Source organism: Vidua chalybeata, chromosome 1 (genome assembly GCF_026979565.1).
Source record: "Vidua chalybeata isolate OUT-0048 chromosome 1, bVidCha1 merged haplotype, whole genome shotgun sequence".
NCBI lineage: Eukaryota > Metazoa > Chordata > Aves > Passeriformes > Viduidae > Vidua > Vidua chalybeata.
This window is the reverse complement of record NC_071530.1, coordinates 406,882-421,101: the sequence shown is the minus strand read 5'-3', so window position 1 is coordinate 421,101 and position 14,220 is coordinate 406,882. Positions and strand designations below refer to the sequence as shown.

General features: G+C 57.7%; 1 protein-coding gene across 2 annotated transcripts in view; it reads left to right on the top strand.

The window, feature by feature from the left end:
• The first annotated feature begins 1,949 nt into the window (after positions 1–1,949).
• AGAP3 (ArfGAP with GTPase domain, ankyrin repeat and PH domain 3) overlaps positions 1,950–14,220 on the top strand; it is a 107,790-nt gene continuing 95,519 nt past the window's right edge. For both annotated transcript variants that reach the window (XM_053942650.1, XM_053942660.1), the window contains exon 1: positions 1,950–2,321. In XM_053942650.1, coding sequence (XP_053798625.1) covers positions 2,042–2,321 — 280 coding nt within the window. In that variant the 5' untranslated portion in view covers positions 1,950–2,041. The remainder of the gene's footprint in view (positions 2,322–14,220) is intronic.

Below are 14,220 nucleotides of genomic sequence, written 5' to 3'. Positions count from 1 at the left end.
GCCCTGGCGCAGGTTCCCCAGAGAAGCTGTGGCTTTGCTGTTCCTGGAAGTATTCAAGGCTGGGCTGGAGGGGGTGTAGGCAACCTGGTCTGGTAGAACGTGTGTCTGTCTGCAGCAGGGGTGGAACTGGATGGGCTTTAAGGTCCCTTCCCACCCAAACCATCCTGGGATGCTGCTGCTGCTGCTGCTGATGATGATGATGATGGAAGAAGATGGAGAAAATGGCCATAAGCAAGGACCAAGAGACCCAAACAAAAAACAGGCTGGAGAAAGGCCATTGCACAGCCAGGCACTGTTGTGTTGAGGTGCTGGGATGACCTTGCATAACCCATGTGGATGTAATCCCCTCAGACACGTCAGGAAGCTCCTGCTGAGCAGAGCTGTGACCGACCAATAGATCTTTCAAAGACCTTTGGAAGCCTTGGGGAGCATGCAGGGTGAGGGGAGCACAGTAACAGATACAGATTCTCTAAATGCTTTCAAAAAACCCTCATAGAAGTTGTTTTCTAATAAACCCCTTCTCGTGGCAGAGGCAGTTGGGACGCACTCAAGGAATCCCGGAATGGCACAAGAGGGAGGGGGAGAGGGCAGGGAGGTGCTTCTCCCACCCACACACCCAGCACCCACTGCCGAGTCACAGAGGATTCCAGAGCCGGGAGGCATTTAGAAACTTCCCAGAGATCTCTCCTCCTCTTTTCCTCCTTGCTGTCCTCTTCCTCCTTGGCTTCCTCCTTCTCTAACCCTTCCCACCATCACCCAGAGAAGGGCAGAGGGTGGGAACCAGCCCCCAGCTGCCCCCCTGAGCCCCCCTGGCACTGGGGCATTGCTGCACACCATGACTCTGGTCCCAGTGGAACTGAGGGAGAAATCCATTGCAATCCTGGTTCTCTCAGCTGCTCACCTTTCTGTTCCTTCTCCTCTCCCAAATTCTACTTTTTAATTTAATCTGCCAGGGCCCATGATCCTGTTTTTTGTTTCTCAGCCATTTGGAACATTTCAGCTAGTCCCCAGTGATGCCCCAGCGAGCTCTACTGGCTCCCATGGTTCTGCCAGCCCTGTGCCCATCCAGAGCCTTCCTGTGCCCCAGGTCACCCCATGCAAGCTGTTTTAGGGATGGGCACAACGGGAGGGGTGCAACCAGTCCCTGCCCAACAGGCATCCCCTGAGATGGCCGGACTGCCACCATGGTGATCCCCTGGGCAGTTCCATCATCGTGCCAGCCCTCACCGGAGTGGCCTGGAGCAGCCTGCACTGAGCGCATGGGCAGGGGGACAGCACTCAGCCTGTGGGCAGGGGGTCACCAGGGAGGAGACCCCACCACAGTGGGGCAGCAACTGGTGGGCACCCAGGAACTCCTTGGCACCAGTCATATTCCACAGTTTCATTAATCACCTTGGGGTGATTAACGACGAAATTACCTCTGGAACGCAGCCGGAGGCAGGGCTGGCACAGGGGGGGTCCCAGGCTGGCATAGGGGTGTCTCCATCTAGGCTGGCACAAGGGTCTCCAGGCTGGCACAGGGGGTTTGCAGGCCTGGGGGGAGCGTGGGCATGGTCAGCCGCACAACAGCGGCGCTGCCTCCGCGGTGTGCGGGATGGCCGCGGTGGGATGCTGAGGGACGAGAGCCGAGACTCGTAGCCGGGCGGGGGTCGGGCAGGGGGGCGAGTGCCCATCACCGTGGTGCCGAGCGGGCAGGGGCCGCGGCGGAGCGGGGCAGGACCGGGCAGCGACAGCGCTCCGCTCCCCGTCCTGGTGCCAGCTCCCCCCGCTCTCGGCCCCGGCCCCCCGCTCCCACTCCGGACGCCGGTGCCCCCTCTCCCCTCCCCGGTCCCGGTTCCGCTCCCCGCTCTGCCCACCTCGCTCCCCCCGCTCCCCGCCCGCCGCGGGGCCGGTCCCGCTGACGCGGGCGGGGCGGGGCGGAGCAGGCGGGAGGCGGTCGGGGGCGGCGGCGCAGCCCGGGGGACCCGCGGACGGACGCGGCTGCGGCCATGCAGCGGCTGCCCGGAGCCCCGCGCCGCTGACCGGCCCTGCCGCCGCCGCGATGAACTTCCCGGGCGGCGCCGGGCAGAGCCCCGGGCAGCAGCAGAGCCTGGCGGCGCCGGGCGGGCCGGTGCCGGTGCCCGTGCCCGGGCCCTCGGGGCCGCAGCCCGGCGGGCCGCCCCCGCCGCAGTTCGGGCTCTCCAACTCGGCCGCGATCCGCGCCGAGATCGGGCGCTTCGAGTCCGTGCACCCCAATATCTACGCGATCTACGACCTCATCGAGCGCGTGGAGGACCTGGCGCTGCAGAGCCAGATCCGCGAGCACGTCATCTCCATCGAGGGTGAGCACCGGCGACCGGGCACCGAACGGGTCACCGGGGACGGGGCACCGAGCCGGCCCGGCCGCGCCGCCGCCTTTGTCCCCGCCGCCGCTGCACCTGCGCCCGCTGCCGCCCGCGGGGCCCGGCGGAGCCCGGCCCGGCCCTGCCCTGCCCGCGGGACCGGGATCGCGCCGGGCCCTGCAGCGGCGGGGCCGGGGGCGCGGGGGGCCGGGCGCGGCCTGCGCGGGGCCGGGGCTCACGGGCGCTGCGGCCCCGCCGCCGGCAGCGGGGCCGGGCACGCCGGGGCCGCGGGGGCCGGGCGGGCCGGGAGGGAGGGAACCAAGGGGACACGCTCGTCAGCCGCCCCCGCCCCGGCCCCGTTCTCGGCCCCGCAGCGATGGTGGTCGCGGCCGGGCCTGCGCAGGGCCGGGGACTCCGCCCGCGGCCTCTGCCGGGAGCGGCGGGCGGGGGCGGGCGCTGGTCCGGCATCGGGGCGGGGGGGTTTGGACTCGGCGTCGACGGGGAACGGGATCCGCCGGGGCCCGTTAACATTAGAAATGCAGAACACTGCGGCCCGGGTGCCGGGAGCCGGCAGCGAGGGGAGGGATGGAGCCGAGGAACTGCAGAGGAGCTGGGGAAATGCGATGGAGCCGAGGGGCTGCGATGGAATTATGGGGCTGCGATGGAATTATGGGGCTGGGATGGAGCCGGGGGGCTGGGATGGAGCTGGGGGGCTGGGATGGAGCCGAGGGGCTGGGATGGAGCTGGAGGCCAGGATGGGAGAGTGGCTGCAGTGGAGCCGGTGGGCTGCAGTGGAGCTGAGGGAAGGGGGAGGTCGATCGTGCTGTGCTGAGGCCCACTGTGGGCTGGCGGGCTGTTGCAGCTCCCCAGCCTAAGGGTCTCTCTGCCCTCGGTGAGCCCAAGCCTCCAGGTTTCTGCAGCTGGCCCACAGCAGGGAAGGCAGGGCCGCGGGTGCCCTTGGTCTGTGTGAGGAGCCCTGGTCCAGCTCGGTGCTTGCCAGGCACTGCCATTTCACTGCCCTGGGTTTTGTTGTCCCAGCTTGGTGGCAGTGTACTCAGCTCCATTCCTGCTGCCTCATGTAGGGGCACACGAGGTGGTTTTGGGGAGTGGTAGCCACATTATAGGGGTGCTGGCCACCATGGTGATGCTGCATGTGAGGAGCAGCCTGGGTGCTTCTCCAGAGGTCTGCATCCCACTTTGGTCCTTTTGGGTTTCTGTGGAAAGGAGGAAAGGAAGATGGCTTGTAAGAAGAGTCAGGCCTGTGACAAAAAAGGCTGCATGGATTGAGGGAATGTAAATCCCAGAATTTGTTTTATTGGCCTCATGGTGCAAGGACAAAGAACATTCAGTGGGGTTAAGAGAGGGAGGATGTAAAACCCTGGGCTGATGCTGGAGGGGCCTTTCCATGTCTGTGGAGGTCTTCAGCCACAGAAAGCTGTAGGGTTGATGGAATTGGAGGAGAAGAGGAAAGGGACTCAGGCTGGATGGAGATGGGTGGGAGGGCAAGGCTGGCACAGGCCATGGCAGTGGCTCAGTCCGATATGTTGGTGTCCCACCAGTCCCACTGGGGGAGGCACGGTGGGCTGGTGGGGGAGGACTGTGCTGTGCCCCTTCCCATGGGGCTCCTGCAGCTCTCCCTTGTTTGTGCCTCTGATGACAGCTGTGGTGGGAGCCCCGAGGTCACTGGTGACATGATCTTATCCTGTGTGAGGTTCCTGCGCTGTGGGACACAGGAGCTGCCAGCTGAGACATGGCGGGGCTATGCCTGAGGTGCTCCCAGGGTCACCTCTGTGGGCAGAGCCATCCCGGCACGGTGTCCCTGCCCCCTGTCCCCTGCAGGGACTGCGGGGTGCTGGGTGCGTGTCCCGTCCTGCGCCCCCAGCCCCGGGAGCAGGCGCTGGGCACGCTGGTGGGAGGCGCGCGTCTCTTAGCAACTCCTCTGCTGCGTGGTTCCTCCTGGTGCTGGGAAGGTGTGAACGCACACGCCAGCCTCCTGTGCGCTGCTGAGGTGCTCGGGGCTTCCCAAAGCACCCTGTGTCACCCAGAATGAGGGCTGAGGGGTGCCCTGCACCTGGCTGGCCGTGACACGGCTCACCTGTGTCCACAGGGCTGTGGGGTGGTGCCAGAGGCTGCGTGTCCTTGGGGACTTTGCCTGCTCAAGCCACAGACACATCCTGCCTCTTCTGAGCCTTCCCTGTGGATTTGTAGCAGGAATCCCTCAGATTTCCTTGTCTGGGCTGCATTCCCTTAATACCTGCCAGGCACTGGGATGAGTCCTGATCCTGGTGAAACGTGTACTGTGTTTACGCAGTTACCTGTGACCCGTTACCAGGTGTGTGTGAGTGAATTAACAGGGGTTAATTAACAGCTGGAAGAGCCTTGCTGGAGATGTTATCATTCCGTGGAGTGCCTCAGTCTGGAAGGGAATTTCCTTCTAAACTGCAGATTTGGGGCTTGATACAGAAATATTTGAAAGAGGGTTTTGTTTGTTGATGTTCCTGATCTGAAGATCACAGTTGGTGACTGGAACAGTGGCTCATGGTCTGAAAATCCATGACAGAAGTTGCCAGTTAAACCCCAAATTCCATTTCCTAAAACTTGAGCACTGGGTCTTGCAAGACTTGCTCACGTCCTCCTGCCAGACTCCTTTCCTGTAGGTAATTCCTTCATTTTTGAAGGGGGAAAGTTGAAGGCAGTCCTTTGCTGCAGCGGGGCAGGGGGTCCAAGCTGCCCACCCTCTGCTGGGGCTGCCAGCACCCCTGCAGGGGTGCCACTGCAAGGGTGTCACTGTTGCAGCCGTGCCAGCAGTGGAGTCGAGCACTGGCAGAGATGTACAGAACTGGGGGGGTGGGTCTGTGACAGTGTGGCTCTGCTGAGGAGGGGGTGAAATGGGTGTTGGGGGGCTGCTGCAGCCAGAGCCCTGCCAGCCCCCCAGTCTTGGGGAACAAGCCTTTCTTGAGAAGTTTGCAGGCATGAGAGCCATGATGGCATGAGAGCCAGCTGCGCCTGTTCGTGGGCCGGCATCAGTGGTACCACTGTGAGAAGAAAGGGAAATCTGCTCTGTTTTGGTCTCCTCCTTGAGCTGGAGCTTTATTCCGAGGCGATGGGGGCTGAGGGGCACTGGGGCTGGGGGAGATGGCAGGTTGGGCTGGTCGCCAGCATCAGCTGCATCACAGGCAGGACCTGGAGTTTTTTGATAGTTTCTAACCACCAAATTTGGACAGATTTTCAGGGGGCTTGCAAAAAGCAATTCCCTCATCCCAGGCTGCTTTCCTTGCCAAATTGTGGAGACTGCTGCAAGCTGCTGAGTTCTATAAAAGATTTCATATCTGCATAAAGCAAAACGATACCAACCTGGGGCTGGTGCAGCCCTGCTCACAGTAAATGGGGCCTCCAACGTCGTGACTCTAGGACAGGCTGCAGACAGAACCGTATTAATAGAGCTTGTAATTAGAGCAGTTATTGCACACTACTTAATTTCTTTCCTAGAAGTGAACTTTGGGCAGAGACCAGAACGCGGGTTGGAGGAGGACGAGCGATGTTTCTGGTGCAGGGGTTACCTGAGGGGACATGCAGGACAGGCTGCGAGCAGCATGGGGCTGCAGGAACCATGCATTCATGGACAGCTGTGAGAGACAGCACCAGCAAGATGGAATAGCGAAAGAAGATCATGTGGGACTGAAGAGACGGTTACACAGAGGTTTTCTGGGAGTGTGAAGTGGTGAAGGCAGGAGGGAGAGGTAGAAGGGAGATAAGAAGGAGGTGAGATTCCCTCAACAGAGCTTTTGCCAGATGATGAGATTTTTCTTCTGATGTTTGTGGTTGTGCACATGCCTTGCAGCCCATCTAAAGCTCAGCTCTCTGGGAAAGCTTGGAGAGGGTTTGAGCCATGAGGACTCAATATCCAGGGAGCAGGACCAGGAATCTCTCTGTAGTCAGCTTTACCTGGAGCACATGTTTTTTTTTCCCTTCGTTGTCCTTTCTCACCTCTCCCACCTGCCTCTAAACTCATGTGGGTTCCCCTCTGCAGTTTAAGAAGCAGGGTTAGTTTGGGAAAGCCCTCCTCTACAATTTCCAGCTGTTGCTGCTCTGGCAGAGGCTCAGGATGAGAGAGCCCTGCAGAATGTCTGTGATGGCTGGGAGCAACGTGGTTGTCTGTGAGCTCCACATCTGCTCTGCCAGGCAGGGGCTACCCCACTGCTGGCTCTACCTCATTCCAGGGCCTGGCTGTTGCCTGGGTGTGAGGCCAGCACGGACTGTTGGGTCACTTGGTGTAAATAGCCCATCCCAGGATTTTGGCCTTAAAAAACAAGGCCTCTGGCTGAGGTCTCTTGGAGGTACAGACCTGGGCCTCTGCCTCAGGAGTTTATTCCATCATAGCCTGTCTTGCTGTCAGTAAGTGCTGTGACTTTTCCAGCTGGTATCTCCAACATCCTGGGTATTTTCTGCATTTCTCTCTTAGAAAGGACTGCTTTGGTACTGGGCATTTTCATGTTTAAAGCCACTTGTACCAGTTACTGAGGCCACTTTGCTGTCTCTGTTTCTCATGAGTTAAATTGGCTGAGCTTCATCATTCTGTTCAGTTCCAGCACAAGTCTTCCAGCTCCATGCTCCATCCTTTCCCAACGTCTTTTGAAACTGGCTCCTGATGTGCTGATTCACAAAGCAAAGTGAGGCAGGAGGTGCCACTGATGCAGGATCTTCTGGAGGAAGATGAGGACCCTCCTCGCTGGGGGAGCCCCACACTGCCAGGCTGCACTCAGGGCTCACCATGGCTTCGCTCTGCTGAATCAGCCTTGAGTAAATTACACCCTTTGGGAAGGAGAGCGTTCTGCTTAGCCAGCTTTTTCCTGCTAATTCCATGACCTCTGCAGAAAACTGCCCTGTTTATGTATGCCTGTGAGTTCCCGAGGGCTGGGAAACCACAGGCCGTGGTGCTGGGGTGCCGTAGGGGGAGCTGCAAACTCCGAAGCCATCGGCACATCCCTGCTCCAGGGCCGGAGCTGGGCATTCTGGACAGCTGTGTGGCTCGTGCTGTATTACCCCCGCGTTCAGGTAATGACCACTCTGACACTGTGGTCTCCAGATTTGCTGGAAGTTAAGTGCAAAGGGGTTTAAAGGCCCCAAAATGAGAGGATGGGCAAATCGCAGAACCAGAGAATGGTTTGGGTTACAGACCATCTTGTTCCACCCCTGCCATAGGCAGGGACACCTTCCACTAGACCAGGTTGCCCCAAGCTCCATCCAGTCTGGCTTCGAACACTTCCAGGGATGGGGCAGCCACTGGGCAGCTTGTGCCAGGGCTTCACCACCCTGACAAGGAAAAATGTCTTCCCAATATCCCATCTAAGCCTGCCTTATTGTCTGTGAGAAGCCATTCCCCCTTGTCCTGTCACTCCAGTCCCTTATCCCAAGTCTTTGTGCAGTTCGCCTGGAGCCTCTTTAGGCACTGGAAGGAGCTCTAAGGTCTCCCTGGAGCCTTCTCTGCTCCAGGTGAACATCCCAGGTGAACATCTCCAGGTGAACATCCCAACCTGGCTCCAGAGGGGCTGGAGAGGGGCTCCAGCTCTTAGAGCAGCTCCTGTTCTGACCATGCACTCTTTTGTTTGGGTGAGGGGTGCTGTGGTCTCCGGGCCAGCTCCCTGGAGAGGCTCCTAAGGGCCCTGGGAAGGCTTCCTGGGCTGCCTTACCTGCTGGCAAGGGAGAACCCTGGGTCCTCTAGCACTGCGTTGTCCTGGCCTGGCTGAGGCAGGGCTGGTATTGCTCGGCATCTCATGGTGCCAGTGCCTGGCATGAGCAGCACAAGCAAAAGGATCTGCCTGGAAAGAGTCCTGGAGCAGATTCTGATGCAACAGGAGACACTGGACCCCCAGGAGTGATGGACAGAGCCAAAGCACAGCTGAAGGAGCCTTTAGCATGCTTGAACAAATACATCCTCTGTTTTTACTGAGTTTTGTGTTGTGGCCCAAGTCATCTGGAGGCATCTTTACCAGGTGCAGCTCAAACCTTTCTGAGCTTACAGATGGAGAATCTGGTCTTGGGGAAGAATCAGAAAAGGCCATTGCTTGATGCCCTGATCGATAGGAGTTGAGAGAGATGGTGAAACTGTAGCAGGAAGGCTGGAGCATGGTTCTGATGGCTGGGAGCTGAGCAGGATGGAGCTGCAGGTGCTGTGCTGGGGGAGGTGAAGGTTCCTGGTGCTCTGGGGGCAAGAACTCGGTACTGTGGCTAAAGAGGAAAATCTGGTGATGTGAAGGGAAAGAACAGGATTTGGAGGTGGGGTCAGGGGAGAATTGGGAATCTCTGTGGCTGCGGTTTCAGTTCCCTTGATCCAATACAAGCGTGGTTGCTACGGGCAGGGACAGTGCAGCTCTTCCCACTTGGCAGCTCCACCTACCCCTCCCTGTGATGAGGAGCTACCCTGGCAGGAGCCAGGCATGTGTTGGGTTTGCTTCAGTCAGCTCTCAGCTGCTTGTGGTGTGACCACGTGAATGCGGGTGGCGAGGAGGGGGCACGCGTGGCCGGGCCTGGGGGAGGCAGCAGCGGTGTGGATTGCGCTGTCTGAGCTGTGTGACAGCTGACGTGACAGCAAAGCTCCGTGTGCAGCAACCCCAGCAACCCCAGCAGTACCTGGGGGGAGCTGGGAGCCTGCTGCCTGTTCCAGGGACACGCTCTGGGTGTTTGGCCAGACGTTGGCCGGTCTCCCTGTGCTCGCTGTGGGTCAGTGTGATGTCAGTGCTTGGTGGCTCTCTGCCTTCCCAACACAACTCTTGTGGGAAGTCCTAACGTAACTCTTGTCTCAACATAAACCCCAGATTTCTCAGGGGTTTCACAGCTTGGTTGCACAGAGCCTTTTCCAGTTTAGGGATGCTGTGCACTGGCTGCTGCTCCAAGCAGCAATGTCCTGCTGACCCGGGCCTGTGTCAGAATGGGGCCAGCAGTGCCCCTGTGCTCAGAGCTGCCTCTGTGCTGGCTGTGGGGTGAGCCCTCGTGCGTTCCTGCTGTGCTTGGGCTGGAGTTGCCGGGCCCTGCCTGGGAGTACCCGCTGGGAGCGGTGCGAGCGGGGCCAGCTTTGTGCACTTGACTGCCAATTATTTATCTGCCATTCCCTTTCAGGAGCTTTCCCAAAGCTCCTGACAGAGCTGACCACTTTCTGCATAGACACCTTCCAGTGCTGGGCACTGCTGGGCTCTCACCTCTTCTGGAGTCCCACTGAGATGGGACAGCTGCATCCAGGCTGGTTGTTCTGAGCTAGTGATGGTACTTGCTTAATTTGGGTGGCCAAATTAGATCTAAATGATGTCTGATCTGGTCCCAGACTGTGTTTCCAGCTGGACCGGCTGACATGGGATGGTCCTTTGCTGGGGAATACTGGATGTTCTGGTGCCTATGGCAGTGGGGTAGAGTCTTGGGGCTAAAATCCCCTCGTATCTGGTGTGGATGTGGGGGGAGTAGGCAGTGGCCACATGGTCTAGAGGAGCAGCTGTGGGCTGAAGGGCTGGCACAGAAACCTGGCTGCTGGGAATTGAGGGATGCAAGAGCTGCCCCAGCCTGTGATCAGAGCTCGGCAGCTTGATGGGCATCTTGGTAGTACCATGATGCTCTTATTGCATCCCTCCCTGTCGGGAGAAGGCCTTTTCTCCTTGTGATCCCACCTTCCTGCTTTGGCATTGTATTCCTTTTAAAAATTGTTCTCCAAGACTTGGCTGCAAGTCGTTATCTCGCCGTGCAGCAGCTGCAGGGACTGGGAATCTGTGTCCGTTGCGTTCCTGCTGGCAGTGCCCTTCATGGAAGAGACACCTGTCCTCTCACTCCTGCTGCCTCCCGCAGCTCTGGGCAGCACCAGGAGCACGGATCCCATGGGTGCCTATTCAGGTGGATTTCCTGAAGTGATGTAGTGAGTGCAAGAAATCTTCTGGGGCAGAAAGGTAAAAATAAAGATACTTTTAACTGTTTCCTGACTGGAAGGAGGTTTATGTGATTAAGACCTGTGGCACGCCTGCTCACCTCTCCTGCCTCAGTGACTTTCAGACCTACTGTCCAATTACAGCCAAACCCTGCTGCTTCTCAATTCCCACAAATCCTAAGGAAATAGATTTCCAGATGGAGCAGAGCACCCCAGCTTGTGGCATGCAGAGGGAGAGGGAAGTTTGCATCTGTCCAGGGTGCCTGGCTGCATCTCCACTCTGTAAGCCCTGGCTGAGTCACTGGGGAATTCCTGCCTGGGGTCATGTGTGAGATCTGGTTCTGGCCATGTGATCTATGTGATGAAATCCTCTCAGCCTCGGGGCTCTGTGCCACACTCCCAGCTGCTGCATCTGGAATCCCGGCCGGGTAGTGCTGGGACTGGAGTTCCAGGGCTGGGAGCCGCTGACTCCGGGTTGCTGTGGTGGCCAGCGTGGGCTGCTGGCCCTGGCTCCTGCAGTGGGCTCAGTGCTCGCTGGCTCCTGCTCTTGGTTTTGGGCAGCTTTGGGTGTTTACCCCAGCAGTGACTCCTGTGGTAGGGAAGAGGGGTCTGGCCTTCAGAAAGGGACTTTGAACAAAGGGACTCGAGTGACAAGACAAGGGGGAATTCGGCTTCCCATGCACAGAGGGCAGGGTTAGATGGGATATTGGGCAGAAATTTTTCCCTGTGAGAGTGGGAGGCCCTGGCACAGGTTGCTTGAAACAGTTATGGCTGCCCCATCCCTGGAAGTGTCCACGCCCAGGTTGGATGGGGCTTGGAGCAGCCTGGGATAGGGGAAGGTGTCCCTAGAGGAGATGCACCCCATGGCAGGGGGTGGTACTGGACAGGCTTTAAGGCCCTTTTCCACTTAAGCCATTTGGAGTTTCTGTGACCAGCCTCTGGCGAGTGCTGTCCGTCCCCGTGTCTGGAGGATGGAGCAGGGCTGGAGGAGCACACACCCCTGCAGGATGCCACACTGGCAGCGGGTGGCCGAGGCCAGTGCTGCTCCTGGTGGGAGGTGGGTGCTGCAGGGCTGATGGCACCGCGGCCCTTCTGCTCGGGAGGGTTCAGGGGGAGAACTCCTGCTCCTGGCTTTTCACTGCAGTCACCCTCGGAGCCTCACCTGGCCCAGTCCTGTGTATGGGAGCACAGGACAGGGCCAACTTTGCCATGGAGGGCTTGGAGCTGATTTCAAAGTGAGAGGCAGGTGTTGATGAGCATGTGGGGGGCTGTGTCAGGACATGGACCTTCCAGGTCATCCACCTCAATTGGGTAATTTGGGTGTTCCTGTTGGGCACAGAGCTTGGGGGAGCTTCGAGGAGCTCTTTAAAAGAGGAGAATAAAGCGATTTCAGGTGGTTTGCATAGAGCTTTTCCAACATGAAGCACAAACAGGAGGAAGCAGGGAGGTGTTTGCTGTAATTCGGCATCTGGGAAGTGGAGCTTCTGCCAGGGTTTGGGAGGGAGACAGTGGAGGAAGGATGGTTGTTATGGAATGAGGCGTTTGGGAGGGGGAAGACACGCAGCACGGTTGACGTGACAGAAGAGGAGGGCCCGGAGGGGGATTCAGAGGGAGCGTTCGCCTGCTGAAGAGAGAGGTTAGGGAAATAGTTCCAGCAGCAGCAGTGTTGTGGCTGAGTAGGGATGAGGCAGGATTTTATGGGTTATAGGCACTTTTTGGCAGAAGGAGTAGTAGTGGTCAGTGCAGAGTGGACGCTGTGGGCCTTTGGCTGTGTGGCCAGGGGACAAGGAGCTTTCAGGGACTGGAGCTTGTGTGATAAGAAGTGAGGAGAAGGAAAAGAGAATCCGTGAACTCTTACTGTCTGAGTCATGTCCTCAAGTCCCAGACAGGGTCTGAGTGACGTCCCTAGTCCCTGTGCAGCAAGGGCTTGGGGGGAGATGGGACAAAGCTGGGATTAGCAGCAGCTCTCTTTAATCATGTGGACCTTGGGCTTGTGGGTGCACACTTGAAATGCTGGAGGGGAAAAGAAGCTGAGACTTCATTTTGGACAGGAGACAGTCCAGGAATAGAAAAGCAGAACTATGAATCATCACAAAGAGCTGAGGGATGGCGTTAACTTAAAGGCTAGCTGGGGGAAGCGTGGAAGGAGAAGGGAAGGTGCTATGGGCAGAGCCATGTGAGACACCCAAAAAACAGCATCACTGGAGGTGGAGAGTGAGGATGGTCTGTCTGAGGCTGGTGAAAGAAGCTGTAGAGAACCAGGAGGAAAACAAAGGATTGCTGGGATCAATGAGGACAAGGTGTTGTGGCCAGTTTGGTTCCTGAGAGAGGAGCCTTGGGGTCCAGAAGAGCCCAAAATCTGCAGGTGAGGCAGGGTCAACCTTGTGCAGTGCCCTGGTGAGACAGAAAAGGGCAGTGGGAGATCCTGAGGTGGGGATGTCTGTCCTCCAGGAAAATGAAGGCGTGTCAGTGACATCAGACACCTTCCCAGGAGACTGGAGAGAATTCAGAGAGAGGTGGGTTTGGTGGATGGACTGTTGGATGGGTGAGGAATTGCACAGATGGCCGCATCCAAAGGGTTATGGCCAGTGGCCAAATGGAAACCAGTAATGAGTGCTGTCTACCCCAGGTGCATACTGGGACCAGGACTGGTTAATGTCTTTATTAATGACAGACAGTGGCACCGAGTGCAGCCTCGGTGTGTTCGCAGGTGACACCACGCTGAGGGGTGCAGGTGAGAGGTGGAGGACAGGGATGGCATCCAGAGGGACACTGACAGAGGAGTTGGCCCGTGGGATCCTCATAAAGTGCGGCAAGGCCAAGTGCATGGTCCTGCACCTGGTTCTGGCCCATCAGCTGTACCAGTACAGGCTGGGGCACCTTCCACTATCCCAGGGTGCTCCAAGCCCCATCCAGCCTGGCCTTGGACACTGCCAGGGATGGAGCAGCCACAGCTTCTCTGGGCACCCTGTGCCAGGGCCTCACCACCCCCACAGGGAAAAATTTAATCCTAGTATCTAACCTAAATCTTTTCTTGTAGTTTGAAACTGTCACCCTTTGGTCTGCCCATGTAAAACATCTGAAATTGCATTTTTTACTGGAAGTTTTAGTGAGTTATTTGGGCTCTGCTTGTGCTGGCCTCCTCTTTGCTCTTAGTCCTGGAAACTTAGACAAAGAGGTTTAAACCTCCCCTGTCCTGAGCATCATTCTTCAGTGTCTTGTCTGTCTCCTGTGGAACAGGCCAAGCTTTCCTGTGTCCTTATGTTGGTCCCTGATGTGCCTGGGATTTGCCTCTAGTTTTTGTTGTTTGTCACTGGTCACCTCTCACTCCTTGTGTAGCTGCTCTGGGCTCAGAGTAGGGTGCTGCTGCCACTCCTTTATATTTATCCTTATTAATCTGACCTAATTTCCAGTTTCCCTGTGCATGCCTTCCCATGCCAAGCCCGGTATGGGGCTTGGGTGAGCCAAGTTGATCTCCTACCACCCTGGTTTCTTCTGCACTGGGATGATTTCTGTGTGTACCATCACTGCTGCTTCAGGGGGCCAACAGCTTTTTATAATCTTTTTTTGTTTTTTTCTTTTTCCTTTTTCCTTGTGGACTTGCTTCCAATAAGATTTGCCTATGGAGTCTGGTAATCAGAATTCCAGAATGGTTTGGATTGAAAAGGATCTTAAAACTCATCCAATTCCACTCCCTGCCCAGGGCAAGAACACTGTCCACTAGACCAGTTGCTCCAAGTCCTGTTCAACCTGGACTGGAGCACTTGCAGAGATGGGGAAGCCACAGCCTCTCTGGGCAATACCTGCCGTGGTGGAGTCTCTGCAGTTTGCTGTCCTTCCTCCCACGGACTATAAGAACTTGGGGACAGTCTTTTCTGCTCTGCCTCCTCCCATCAGCTTCCCTCAGAGGATCAGCTGAAGTGTGCTCTGGTAGACCACAAGTCCTGGAAATTATGCTGGGGAGAGCCTAAGAGGAAATCGAGGACAAAATGA